The sequence below is a fragment of the Chaetura pelagica genome, unplaced genomic scaffold (genome assembly GCF_000747805.2).
Source record: "Chaetura pelagica isolate M959 unplaced genomic scaffold, ChaPel_1.0 scaffold963, whole genome shotgun sequence".
Classification (NCBI taxonomy): domain Eukaryota; kingdom Metazoa; phylum Chordata; class Aves; order Apodiformes; family Apodidae; genus Chaetura; species Chaetura pelagica.
Window position 1 is genome coordinate 844,413 of NW_009952705.1, and position 13,471 is coordinate 857,883.

Sequence of the window (13,471 nt, forward strand, 5' to 3'; positions counted from 1 at the left end):
GTCCCCAGGAAGGGGCAAAAGAGCTGAGCCAGTCCCTGAAGACAAGACTGGTTGTGATCAAAAGCCCTTCAATGTCTTTACTGCTACAACATGCCAGCAGAAGAGCAGAGCTCAGCCAGCCTTCGGTTGGGTGATCTGGCAGCACGGTGGGCGGTCACAGCACTTGGGTGGCTGTGAGGATGACTAACTGCAGAAGGATGGGGGAAGAGCCTGAACCATCTGTTGGAAGAAGGCCTAGTGCCTGGCAGGTCTGTGCCCCCCCGAGCAGAGCTCACTGGTGGCAGTGGCTTGGTGAGAACCAATGACATGGGGCCAGGACCTCACCTGACGCTCAGCCAACAGCCTGGGGCACAGGCCCACACTGATGAGCATCACCGACCTCCACCTTCATTGGGAGGACAGACAGGCTGTGGAGAGCCCAGCACAGGGTGCCAGTGGAGGCTTCTGCAGGGTTCCACAGGCAGAGCAAGGTCTGGCCTCACCTTTGGCATGTAGGACCCAGTCTGGAGCCCAGAGAAGGACAGTGCAGTCTCTTGTTTCTCCCGCCAGCCCTTTGCTGGGTCCACTGCTGCCTCCTCCCCCTCTACAGCAAAAGGGGTCGAGGCCATGCTGCCCATCTCCCTGCCAGCAGCACAGCAGGCAAGAGGGGAGCACAGGGGCTGAGCATCACCCTGCAGCTTGGGCCAGCCTGGCGCGCCTCGCTGGCTGATGGCGAAGTGCCCTGAGTCTGCCCAGGAGGGAGTTTCCATTGCACACATACTATGAAGTTCCCTTTCACAGTAACAGACCTGGGATCGCTTTTTTTCCAGATAATGTCAAGGAGGCTGTCAGGACAAGTCCTCACAGATGATAGAGAATTAGCAGCTGAGATAGAGACACCATCTTTCACTCCACACCTTGATATTTTGTTGCCGATTTTGGTGTTGTTCAAACTTACAGATCAAACCCATTGGCAAGGGTAAAGCCTGTGCCTGCCATTCCTTACACGCAGGAGACATCTTTCCCATGCTTGCATCCTTCACCTGGTTTCTACTGAGCTGTGAATCGCTGTGAAAGGCACTCAGGAGAAGCGGGCCCACAGGGGAAGTCCAATGACTCCTAATTAGCTCTTATTATGACATTAAAAGCACAATTAAGTGTTAATGTTTGAGGCAAATGCCACGTGCTGACCCTGGCCTTTTCACACCAGCCCTCTCCACACTGGGTTACTGTATGCACAGCTTGTCCACTCCTAAGGTGTAATTTCTCCTTCTTCCTCTGCAAACGAGAGAAGTTCAGCTCCTTCTTTCCCCCTGCAGCTCACCTGAGATAGCATCTATCGTGTGCTTCTTGCTGGAACAGACTGATACAATCTCCTGAAATTATGATGTGTTGGTGTTTGTTTTTTTTTATCTCAAGGGAATTTATTGTGGGTGAGTGTTTCAGAAGAGCCTGGGAGACTGAATTCCTCTGTTAATATGAAATAGCTGAAGCAGTTTATGCTCCTCTGTATAATCGCACCCTGTTGACAGAGCTGGTGCAAGGAGAACTTTGTGCTGAGGTGTAAGAGTGGAGGCAGTCTGGGATTACTGTTTAGGAGTCCAGCTGGAGGTCAGGGCAGCAGCTGATTGGCAAGAACATTGATCAGAGAAGACCAGAAAAAGCTGATACTGCAGGGCAATCTGCACATCTCCTCTCTGGCTCCTGTGCCAGCTTCACTAAAAGAACTTAAAAATGGGCTGAGGTAATGATAGTACAGAATGAAGACCCCTCAACCCAGGTACTTCCTGCCTGTGGAGCTGTGGCCTGACCTAAAATGTGGGGATGACCTGAGTGGGGCGACAGAACTCACAGCACAGTTTTTGGCCCATGTGGGGGGCTCACGGCCAACACGGGAATTGCCTGGAGCAGGAGGGTGTTTGCTGGAGCAAACATGAGCAGAGTGAGCGCATCTGGAAGGACTCAGAGCAAGGGTGGCCAAGGAACAGCACTTGTGCAGAGCTCCCACATGACAGCTGTTGGGTAATCCTGTACCCCCCACCATGGAGGGCAGCAGGCCAGCAGGAGCACGGATCTTCACCCTGCCAGGTTGCCTCAGGACTGCTCTACAAGCTGAGCACCACCATCTGCAGGCTCTGCCATTTGGCAGCAGTGGGTTGTCCCCAAGTCCCCTCCTTTCCCCTACCTCTCCAAAGTATGGGGCATGTGTGCATCCCAAATCTCCAGATTTTGCAACCTGGGGAGTCAAAAATCCAAACCTGAAGCCCATCAGTTCTGAGGCGATGCTGCCCAGAGACCACAGCCCTCAGGGAACAGTCTGGCGTCTGTTTCTGGCTAAGCTTCCTTGGTGGCCGCCCAGAAAAATCACACCACCTCTCCTGGAGCTGCTAAAGAAAGAGAACGTGACTCCCTGTTAAGGCCTTGGGATCTAGCAGCAGTGCAGATAAAGCGTTGTTGTTATTGTGTCCTTCAGGGAACAGATGAAAGAAAAGAGGCTCTATGAATTACCAAGGGTGAGGCTCTGGGAACATCTTAGCAACTCCAAAATCAGTTAAGTGCTTTAGAATGTGAAAACAGCCAGAGGGGCCCTGGGAAGGAAGGAGATCACCACAGGAGGGAAAGCACAAAAGGGTTCCTAATCCCTATAACCCTCTTTCACTACCTCACAGGCACCTCTGCTCAAAGAAAAAATTACGTCTCTTATCCAAGATCGACATGGCTGGAGCCAGGCAGGCCAGCCCTGGGTGTGCATTTTCCACTCTCTACTGAAAGACCTGGTGCCACATCAGCAAAGAGATATTTTCCCCAACAAAGAATAAAACAGTGCAGTGTCTCCCTTCCTGGTTCTCTGCTGCTTTTTTTTTCATGCTAATACCTGTCCAGCTGCATTATTGAACCACTGTGCTCAGCCCCTCAGCAGCACAATGCAGGTGTGGCTGTCGGGGTGGCTGCAGGGCCTTGTCTCTGCTCACCCCTGCTCCTACTGGAACCCTCTGCCTTGCTGGGGTCATGGTGCTTGTGCCCCTCACTGCTACCTGTGCTATGTGCTGCCCGCCACAGCTTTTGCCACAGGTGCTGCTGCTCCTGTTGGGTTCTGTCAGTGTCGTGTCTTGCAGCTGCAAATGTGTAGGAAAAAGCCTGTTCTGCACGCGGGCACAAGCCCTGAGAAGAACTGATCATGCTCTTCCCATCAGAAGTCACACACAGTGTGTCCTGGCAGCGTGTATCTAAAGTGGCTTCAAATTGTTTTTCTCTGAGTTAGACTATTTGAACATTAAAACCTGTCTCAGCAATGAGAGAAAAAATTGTGGGACACAAGCTCTTAGCTTCTACAGGTCTTTTAGAAGTCACAGGCTGCTTCTGTGGAGTTTGGGAAAGGTGATGCAAAGCAGGTGCCTCTGGGAAGCACCGGGCATCTGCCTCCTAAACTGACTGAAAAACACTGCTGGGGACTTTCCAGTGTCTGTAGACCAGAAATTACTGGAGTTTCTTCTCTTTTGAGCTGTAAGATTTCTGCCAAACACAGTATCAGTACACACATTCCACCAGGTCTGTGCTTGTCCTGGGGCAGAGGTCCTGACGGGAAAATTTCCATCTGGCTCTGGGCTGGCCCATATAAGGATTATGGATGTGCAGAGCTCTTAAGTCGGCAGCTTTCATTTGCTTTAGACTCTTCAAAAAAGCAAATAAATAGATTTGTAGATTTTTAATGATATAAGACACTTGTGGGCGACTTGGCAAATCACAGAGGATTCACTTGTGTTACTTGATGAAGGAGCAGCGGGTGGAGCTGGAGGGAGCAGCTCCGGGGCTCCAGTGTGGCTGAAGTGTACCCAGGAGCCAGGAACCTCTGGTCTGAATCATGCCAGGTGCTGGGAACCAAAGCGGAAGGAGAAGATCCTCTGAAAGCCTCAGTGCTTCTAGTGGGATGTGACAAAAGACATGAAATCAGGGAGAGAAAAATGATGATTCTGGAATTTGGCTCTGGCCGTCAGGGGTGACGACAGGCACCGGCAACGCCTCCCGCCCGGGCTATAAAGGGCTCCAGGGCAGGGGAGCCAGCACTCGCTGCCTGCGCTGCAGAGCCGCTGCCTCTCTCCACCCTCCAGCCTCCAGCAGCCTTCGCCATGAGCACCACTGTCAGGCAATACTCCTCCTCCACCTCCCTCAAGGGACTCGGTGGCCTGGGGGGAGGCTCCAGCAGGATTTCCTCCGTGCGGGTTGGGGGCGGAGGGTACCGAGCCCCCAGTGTCCATGGAGGCTCTAGCAGCTACTCGGTCTCTTCCCGCGTTGTCTCGGGGCTCGGAAGTGGCTACGGGGGCAGCTACTGCAGCAGCATAGGAGGGGGCCTCGGCGGTGGCTTTGGGGGTAGCTATGGGGCTGGCTTTGGGGCTGGCTTTGGAGCTGGCTTTGGGGCTGGCTTTGGAGGTGGCGATGGCATCCTCCCAGCTGGCGAAAAGGAGACGATGCAGAACCTCAACGACCGCCTGGCTGCCTACCTGGACAAAGTGCGTGCCCTGGAGGAGGCCAACACCGACCTGGAGGTCAAGATCAGGGAGTGGTACAAGAAGCAGGGACCTGGTCCAGACCGTGACTACAGCCCCTATTACAGGACGATCGAGGAGCTCAGGAACAAGGTAGGATGTGCTGAATAATACTGTGGGATGTCTTCTTATCAGAGAGGAAGCAGAAACACTGGCTGCTCCCTCTGTCATTAGTCAGAGCCAACTGTGTCAATAAACTGTGTCTCATGCCCATGCAAAGCACTGGGCTGGAAATTCAGAGAGTATCAGTGTCAGCTTTCTATGGAACAGATGGTGGTTTTCACTGGAAGAAGCAGATGTAAAAGAATATAATGCAAAAATGAAGAATGAGAGCCAAGTCTGCACTGCTACTGAGCTGTTTTCGGGAGCTTTAAAGGAGTGTGCAGGGAAAGTTTTAGGTGTGCAAAAACTGGGAAACATTGATGTCATATTTGTAAACACCCAGGCCAAAGAATTTGCAAACTTGTTTCAGCTCCTCTGTGTTGATGTCATTTAGATGCAAAACAGACAAAAATGGAACTGGCCACTAATGAGTTTTTTGCATCCTTTTGGCAGCCACTGCCCCAGGGCCAGGCTTGGTGCAAACCCACCCAGCCAGGCAGCTTTGGTGGGATCTCTCCTGGTTCTGTTCTGATTCCCAACACCCCATTTTGGAGGAAATACTCAGGACTTGACTTTCTTCTTCTCTATTACTTTTCTGTATGAATTGCCCCCAGTAAACACAATGGAAGGCTATGTGCAGTGGAGCTGCAGGGCTGGCAAGTGATGCAGGGAATTAATTTTCCCTCGCTCTTCTTGGCCTCGTGACTGATGTCTACTCTGACTTGAATCTTCTCCCATTCTGGATTATTTGCTCCTGGCTTTGTAACATAAAAATCAGAAGCTGCATTCTGCTCCATTTTTGCAGTCAAGATATTAAATCCATTCCAGAATGAAGTGGCACAAGGGTTGCCAAGCACAAGTGCCTGCTGGTCCACCTGCCAAAGGAGCTGCATGGTGTGTGGGATGGGAGAGCAGAAGGGTCATTTCTGACCCTTCATAATCATGCCCTGAGGCATGGGAACAAAGGACATCATCAGATCTCACGCATCTTATGTGGCTTCCTGCTCCCTTCTGAAGCACTTCCTGAGGGTTTTTGGAAGGGAAGGTCCCAGATTGGTCACCCCCTCCCTGCAGTCAATCTCAGCTGTGTCTCCTTGTTCTGGTTCAATACATATTTCTGCTACAGAAACCCCAAACTTCCCCAAAACTATTCCTGTCCTGATCCTCTCACTCGTGCTCCTGTCCCTTGGTGGGTCAGGAGTTCGTGACATTCATTCAGTGCTTTTTCTTTATCCTCCACACTCCAGGTCCTGGGGGCCACAGTTGACAATGCCAACCTCCTCCTGCAGATTGACAATGCCAGGCTGACTGCTGATGACTTCAGGACCAAGTAAGCCACATTTCCTGGAAAAATTGAACTGAAATCAGGAGAAAATCCCACCCAAAACCCAAAAAGGCAACATGGAAACAAAGCCTTCAAACTGAAGGTGTAATTTCCAAAGCAGCTGGTTATCTAAGTCTATAGGCCCTTGGGGATTGTTTCGGTTCCTTCAAAACCTTCACTGTTTTATTCCTGTTCCCTGTTCCTCTGTGGTGTGAGCTCTCCTGCACAGAACTTGCACTGTGCCTCTGCTGTGCATTTAACTTGTGTGTATAGCTCAACAAAGCCCAGACCCAGTAACATCAGGGTCAAGGTGATGTTATGGACTCAGATGGACACTCTTTGGTCAGTTGTTCCCCTGCATTTACCATTAGAAGGTTGTCCATGCACCATCAGGGTCATGCAGGACTGACACGATGCTTGCAGCAGCATGGAGGAAGTGAACAACAAACCAAGGTGCTTTGTCCCTGGCTGGGCAAGATCTCCTGTAACTTTGGTGACTGTTCTTGTCCCCTCAGGTTTGAGACAGAGCAGGCTCTGCGCCTGAGCGTGGAGGCCGACATCAACGGCCTGCGCAGGGTCCTGGATGAGCTGACCCTGGCCAGGGCTGACCTGGAGATGCAGATTGAGAACCTGAAGGAGGAGCTGGCCTACCTCAAGAAGAACCATGAGGAGGTGAGCACAGAGCCAGGCTCAAACTGGAACCTATGGAATGTACCTTGTGCACAAGAGAAAGTGGTCAGGTTGAATGTGCAGGACTGTGTGAAATGAGGGCTGTCAAGAGACTCTGGACTGAGTAAAGGAGAGGGAAACAATCCTTTCTGCCAGGGCCTCCAGGAGGTCTGTGGGGGTCACGTGCTGGGTGCAGATAAGAAATTTGTCATGATGGGAATATACTGATTTCACTTTGACGTGCATCATGTGTCTCTTTCCTGCAGGAAATGCATGTCCTGCGCGGGCAGGTGGGTGGAGAGATCAGCGTGGAGATGGACGCAGCTCCTGGAGTCGACCTCACCAAGATCCTGGCTGAGATGAGGGAGCAGTACGAGAGCCTGGCGGACAAGAACCGCCGGGATGCCGAGCAGTGGTTCTTCAGCAAGGTGAGCCGGGCGGGCAGCGCAGGGGGCGGGGGGGCCCGGCTGTGCCCACCGTCCCGCTGGAACCGCGCGGTCTTGCCTCGCTGCAGACGGAAGAGCTGAACCGGGAGGTGGCCATCAACACCGAGCAGCTGCAGAGCGGCAAGACGGAGATCACCGAGCTGCGCCGCACCATCCAGAGCCTGGAGATCGACCTGCAGTCCCAGCTCAGCACGGTACGAGGGGCCGGCTCCCTGCGGGCTGGGGGACGCGGGGCTGATCCACCCCTGCCCCCCTGAGCGCGCCCCTCTCCTCTGCCCGCAGAAAGCGGCGCTGGAGGGCACCTTGGCCGACACAGAAGCGCGCTATGGCACCCAGCTGGCCCAGCTGCAGGCGCTGATCAGCAGCGTGGAGGAGCAGCTGGCCGAGCTGCGCTGCGACATGGAGCGCCAGAACCATGAGTACAGGGTCCTGCTGGACGTCAAGTGCCGCCTGGAGCAGGAGATCGCCACGTACCGCCGGCTCCTGGAGGGAGAGGACGCCCAGTAGGCAGCGGGGCTTGGCTTGGGGGGGCACAGCGGGAGGAGTCGGGTCATACAGAAGGAAAAAATGAACAACCTGTGTTCCCTGGAGGCTCCTGCGAACCCGTTTCCTGGCTCATGGCATGAAACAGGGTCTCCCTTTTCAGTCCAGGACAGTCCAGTGGTTATCCCAGTGCTGCAGCATTCCTGGGATCCACTTGCCACCCCTCAAGTGGCTGTGTGATCCTGGAGAAGGTGCATCTGCTGCTCGGTGCAGGTGGGATGTGGTGTCCTTATGCCTGCATCCCCATGGCACACACATCCTTACCATTTTCTTCCTTTAAATTTTGACACTAGGCAGTTTCCAGAAGACATTTTACTCACATGCTGGTACAAGAGGAAAAGACGGGGTTTGAAATAGTGATTTTGTCTTAGTGCTGACTTTTTTCTGTTTCTGATGACCATTCTTTGTGTTTTCTCCTCTAGCATGTCTTCCCATTATGTCTCACAGCCTGTGAAAGAAGGTAAGAACATATCTTGGCAGAAGCACTGATCACACACAGCTCTATCACAGCCTTTGCCGCTTTCTTAGCACAGACTCCTTTTACTCATTTACTCAAATTACTATTTTACTGTACTTTCAAAACCACTCATATGACACAGCAAAACATGCTTCAGAAGATAATATCTGCAGTCTGAAACAATATAATAAAGTATTTAGGAGTAGAAGTGTGGCAGTTATATTTGGTTTCTGAGGCAGCTGTTGGTCATAACCAATCTAGCCATGAAAACCTTGAAGACATCTTCTCCTTGCCTCCCTGTGAATAACGGTTCCTCTTCCTCCGTTGCAGGACCTGTGACTACCCGTCAAATCCGCACAATCTTTGAGGAAGTCCAGGATGGGAAGGTGATTTCCTCCCGTGAGCAGATCACCCAGGCTGCCCACTAAGGCTCTGATGCAACTCCCCACAGCAAAGCAAAAAGAGATCCCAACCTATGTGCTCCAGCCCTGCAGGTTACAAAACCCATCTGCTCTTTTTATCACACCCCTGCTGCCCTCAGCCTCTCTCCAAGTGCTGCCATGCTCAGAAATCAAATAAAGCTTTTCTTCAAATGGTGCAAACTGGGGCCCTGTCTCGTTGCTCTGAGGAGCCAGGCTGTCCCGGAGCTGCTGGACAAAGCTCCTCTCTGGAGGAGTGGTGTTGTCCGTCGCTGGTACCCGGATGGGGGCACTTCTGTAAGACCTGAGGCCTGGCTGCTTCCCAACAGGGAGCTGGTGTGGGGGAGCCTGGAAAGGAACGGGTTGGACGGTCATGGGAGGGGAAACATGTGAAGGTCTTTGCATTTCATCTCAGCTTTGGCACTGGGACTTGGGGTTGGGACAAAGTGCTGCCTCCCTGGCTGCAACATACAGCAATAGCAGAGCTGAAGCTTTTAACTCAGTGAGTTCAGCAAGAAAGTGAACAAAACCCAGGTCATGCAGCCAGGACCTGCAAGCGACCCTGTCCCCGCTCTGCCCCAGCAGTTGCTGTGCAGCCCAGAGCACAAGCTTTGGAGTGGAATGAAATAAAGCCATGAATGTGGCAGGGATACACAGGCTGAGGCCCCTCCAGAAATACAAACTCAGCTTTGTTTGATTCTTGCTTCCAAAAGCACTGCTAAAGGGTGAGGAAAACAAGTGATAGTAAGTGGGTATGGTCTAGACAAGTAAAAAGATGAAAAGTCTCCTGGGAGTTATTCCTGGCACTCCCGGCCGTCGGTGGCTCTCCCTGACACAGCAGTTCTTGCTGTCATCACCTGACCCAGCTGTTCCTGGAAAGCCAGTTCAGACACATTCTTGGCTGGATTCTGCCACATTTACTACTTCCTAAATCCACCTTCTAAATCAATGGGATGATTCAGAGAAGTGCTACTTAATGTGTGTCAGAACAGAGCGGGCCACACAGTTTAAAGACCCCTTTCCAGAAAATCTGCCTGGATTTTATATGAAGATAAGAGAGAACTCAGCTTTTCCTTCAAAACACTGACAGGGTCCCTGCAGTGTGTCAACTAGAGCACCAGCCGTGGTGGCAGGGGCAGGGATGCTCTAGAGGCAGCTGGTGCTGCAGCCCTGCAGCTCTGCCCGCTGTGGGCTGGGGCTGTGTCCCCCTGTCACCCCAACAGACCCTCTGTGACCTGGCAGGGCAGCAGCTGCCCCCTGCACTGGCTGGCTCAGTGTGCTCCCCGCATCCCCTGGCTTGTGGCAGATACAGCTCTGGGTTTCAAGGTTACCACTGGCCAACAGTGATCTCATTTGCACCCAGATTCCACCACAGGACACGCAACCATGACCCAGGAAGGAGCACTATGGTCAGGAGAATGGCTCCCATGTGCCTGTGTCCTGGGCACTCTGGACGAGCAAGTAACAGGGCACAATCCCTGCCCGAGACTCTTCCATCCACAATATCCCTGCAGTCCTCTGGACCATACCACGCTCCCTCTGCTCCCACGCTCTTGGAGGAGCCTGAGGGGTGTCCCCTAGGGGAGCTACATGCTCCAGGGCTGGGTGAGGGCAGGGGTTGAGCCCTGATCCCTGAGAAGGGCAGGGACAGGCCCAGCCTGTGGTTAACTCTTGGGGCTTCCCAGGTCACCTCTTGGACCCCCCTTGCTCTCCCCATGGACGGTGGAGGGACCAGCAACACCTCCCACAGCTCCCTTTAGCCCCCCACACTGGTCGGGCCCCTCCAGCTGCCACCCTTGCGACACCCGGCGCGGGGATGCTGAAGGTGCCTCACTGGAATTCATCCTTGCGTTCTATTATTTTCCAGGAAAAATCTGGGCACACCTGTGTTGCAACAGAAAGAACAAATAACACTTACCTAATAAAATTCCCTATTTTAATTACTCCTACTACAGCAAATTGTGAGGGAGGTGTGGAAAACTGATGCTGATTCTCTCCTGCCTTGAGCACTAATAATTAGTCCTGACCTCAAGGAACCCGCTGAGGAGGCAGCTGCAGGTGGTGGCTCCTACCGACAGGCAGCAGCAGCTCGGGGCAGGTTTCAGAAAGTCATGTTTTATTCCAGAAAGATGGTTTGGCTTCTCAGGCTACACTGAGTTAAGTTAAGTTAAAAGACCACTTTAGAAAGTCACACTAAGGTGTGGCTTTGCAGCTCATTTTAGGGAACCTTCCTATGATGATTTGATATTGGGGCAAACTTTATAAGCACATGAAATAAAGAAAAGTTTTTTTGTCCAAGTAGTTTCATCTTCCAGGTCTACTGATATGAACGTGTGGAGCCAGAGCTTCACCTCTGTGTTTTTCCTGAAGTAAGGCATAATTGCATGTTTAATCACCAACATGCTACCATGAAATTACTGTTAAGCCACAGGACTGGCATTCTGGTTTTGAAATGTATAAAAAACAGCTTAATAATGTGCATGTGCTTATAAAACTGAGGCAGAATCTGATTTATTAATAGTCAGCCTTGTATTTTAAAGAGAGCACGACACAAATGATAAGTAGTCATTTGTGGTTGTGTTCAATGGGAGGTCATGTAAATAGCATCTTAGAAATTTTAGTATGTTGTTTTAAGTCTTAATTAACATATCATTATTTTAATTGCTGCCTTGTGGTATTATCAAAGTCCCACAGATATTTTGAGCAATGTGCATTTTTATGACATAGTGGTTAAATAGGAAACAAAAGATGAAAGAAAAGGCAAGTTCATGTAACGAGGGAACATGCTGTTCACCTGGTATTGTTGGGACAGTTACTCATCCCACAGCCCGCCCGTGGGAAGTGGGTTGTTGCTGCTGGCTGACCAGCCCCTTGCTCGTGTCAAGGCTGAGGGGCTGGACTTGCCCTGTGGCTCTGCATGGGTTTTGTCACTGACACAGAGTTATCGAGTGGTGGGGGTTGGAAGGGACCTCGGGAGATAATCTAGTCCAACCTCCTGCTAGAGCAGGATCACCTCCAGCTGATCCCAGAGGAACATGTCCAGACGGGTTTGGAATGTCTCTAGGGATGGAGACTCCACAACCTCTGCCACCGCTGCACTCAGCAAGGACAACCCACAGGTTCTGCCGTTCGGTATCCCCCTGGTGAAGGTGAGGAAATGCAGCCAGGAGCGGGCACGTTCCCGGGCCCTGCCCATCGCCGCCCCCGCGCTGCCGCTGCTGCCTGCACCTGGGGAGGACAAGCGCCCAGTGGGTGTCCCCTGGCTCCGCACCAGCTCCTGGTGCTCACGCGACAAGACGCTGCCACCAAGAGCCTGAACTGTCCTCTGGCCAGAGCACACAGGGTGGAGATTCCAGTCCTCCAGTTCTCCAAGTCCTGCAGACTTGACTCCATTCACCAGGGGCAAATGAGAACATTGCAAGCTGTGCTCCCCTGCAGCAGCCAGCTCCTGATATTCCAAGGACACATCCCACTCCTGTATCGTTTCCAGCTTTCTCCAGATGAAGGGGGAGTCATGCCCTTTAGACCTACTTAGGGATGTACCTTTGTTGCTGATTTCCATACTCCTTCCCCTCTCCTCTGGCAAATGATCTAAGGAAGAACTTGGCTGTTGGGAAGGGGCTGTTTGGGCCTGTCTGTGAAGACAGTGAAGCAACTCACCATGCACACACATGAAATACCTTCTCCTCCACACCCTGCATTATTGGTGAGTGACACTCAGATTTGTGGTTTCTGCCCGTGACGCAGGTCAGCACAGAGAACAGGCAGCAGAGCTGGACAATGCCTGCTGCCCTCCTCCTACAACCCATCGTGCTCTTCAGAGGTAACTGAAGCTCCATTTACACAGAAGCTGTAAACTACAAAGTCACGCTGAAGTTGTCCCTGCTGGTCACAACTGACTGAGATGTTCACCACAGAAAACATAGTTAGCATTGGCTGCTGAGCTGTTACTGCCAGCTCTGCGCTCATGGTCCCAGTGCCTAGAGAACAGGAGCTTTTTTCCTTACATCCTTCATCTACTTTATGCTATTGCACATTTTTTCCTGGAGCATCTAAAACATTTTCAGTTATCCCAGCTAGCAGCCATCCCCTGCCCCTTCTGAATGCTTTGCTAGATCTTGTTAACAAAGAACAGCATAAACCATCCACTGCTTATTGCCTGTTCATATTCCCCTCTCTCGGGTGGTCTTGAAGCAAAGGGAGCCCTGGAGCATGAACTCTCTTTTCATTGCTTTTTCATTACAGAACATCCTGCTCTCTGTGGATAAAAGAGTGGACCTGTATTTCCAGGATTGGCAGCCAAGTTTCTTCTCATGCTGCTTGGCTCCCAGGACTGTAGATGTACATTGAGCACTTCATGACAGGGATGTTGTCCCTGCCATGTGCGGGGTGTGCAGTGTCTGTACAGAGAGGAAAATGTGGTATCTGGGGCAAGGCACAGCCAAAGAGGCAGTGACTTGCTCCACCAAAATGCTGCCTGAATTGCTCAGGCTCAGAACTAACAGTGCAATGCAAAATTAAAATGTAGCCCTGAGCAAGGAGCCTCCTACTTTGAATCACACCTGACTATTTACTTGGAAACGGAAGAATAAGCCACCCTTTGTGAGAGAAAAGGTTTCTAGTGGAATATGACAAAAAGCATCAATAGAACAAAGGCAAAAATGACGATTCTGGAAGTTGGCTCAGATTTTAGGAGTGATGAAAATCATGGGGAATGCAACAGAAAAAAAAAAAAAAGTACTGGCATAAGCCACCCTTTGTGAGAGAAAAGGTTTCTAGTGGAATATGACAAAAAGCATCAATAGAACAAAGGCAAAAATGACGATTCTGGAAGTTGGCTCAGATTTTAGGAGTGATGAAAATCATGGGGAATGCAACAGAAAAAAAAAAAGTACTGGCAACGCCTCCTGCCCGGGCTATAAAGGGCTCCAGGGCAGGGGAGCCAGCACTCGCTGCCTGCGCTGCAGAGCCGCTGCCTCTCTCCGCCC

At 51.6% G+C, this 13,471-nt stretch overlaps 1 protein-coding gene across 1 annotated transcript in view; it reads left to right on the forward strand.

The window, feature by feature from the left end:
• Positions 1-4,106: 4,106 nt before the first annotated feature.
• Positions 4,107-13,471, forward strand: part of LOC104385667 (keratin, type I cytoskeletal 14) — a 16,347-nt gene continuing 6,982 nt past the window's right edge. Inside the window, exons 1-6 of the mRNA XM_009994151.1 lie at positions 4,107-4,616; positions 5,873-5,955; positions 6,465-6,621; positions 6,885-7,046; positions 7,133-7,258; positions 7,347-7,567. Coding sequence (XP_009992453.1) covers positions 4,107-4,616; positions 5,873-5,955; positions 6,465-6,621; positions 6,885-7,046; positions 7,133-7,258; positions 7,347-7,567 — 1,259 coding nt within the window. The remainder of the gene's footprint in view (positions 4,617-5,872; positions 5,956-6,464; positions 6,622-6,884; positions 7,047-7,132; positions 7,259-7,346; positions 7,568-13,471) is intronic.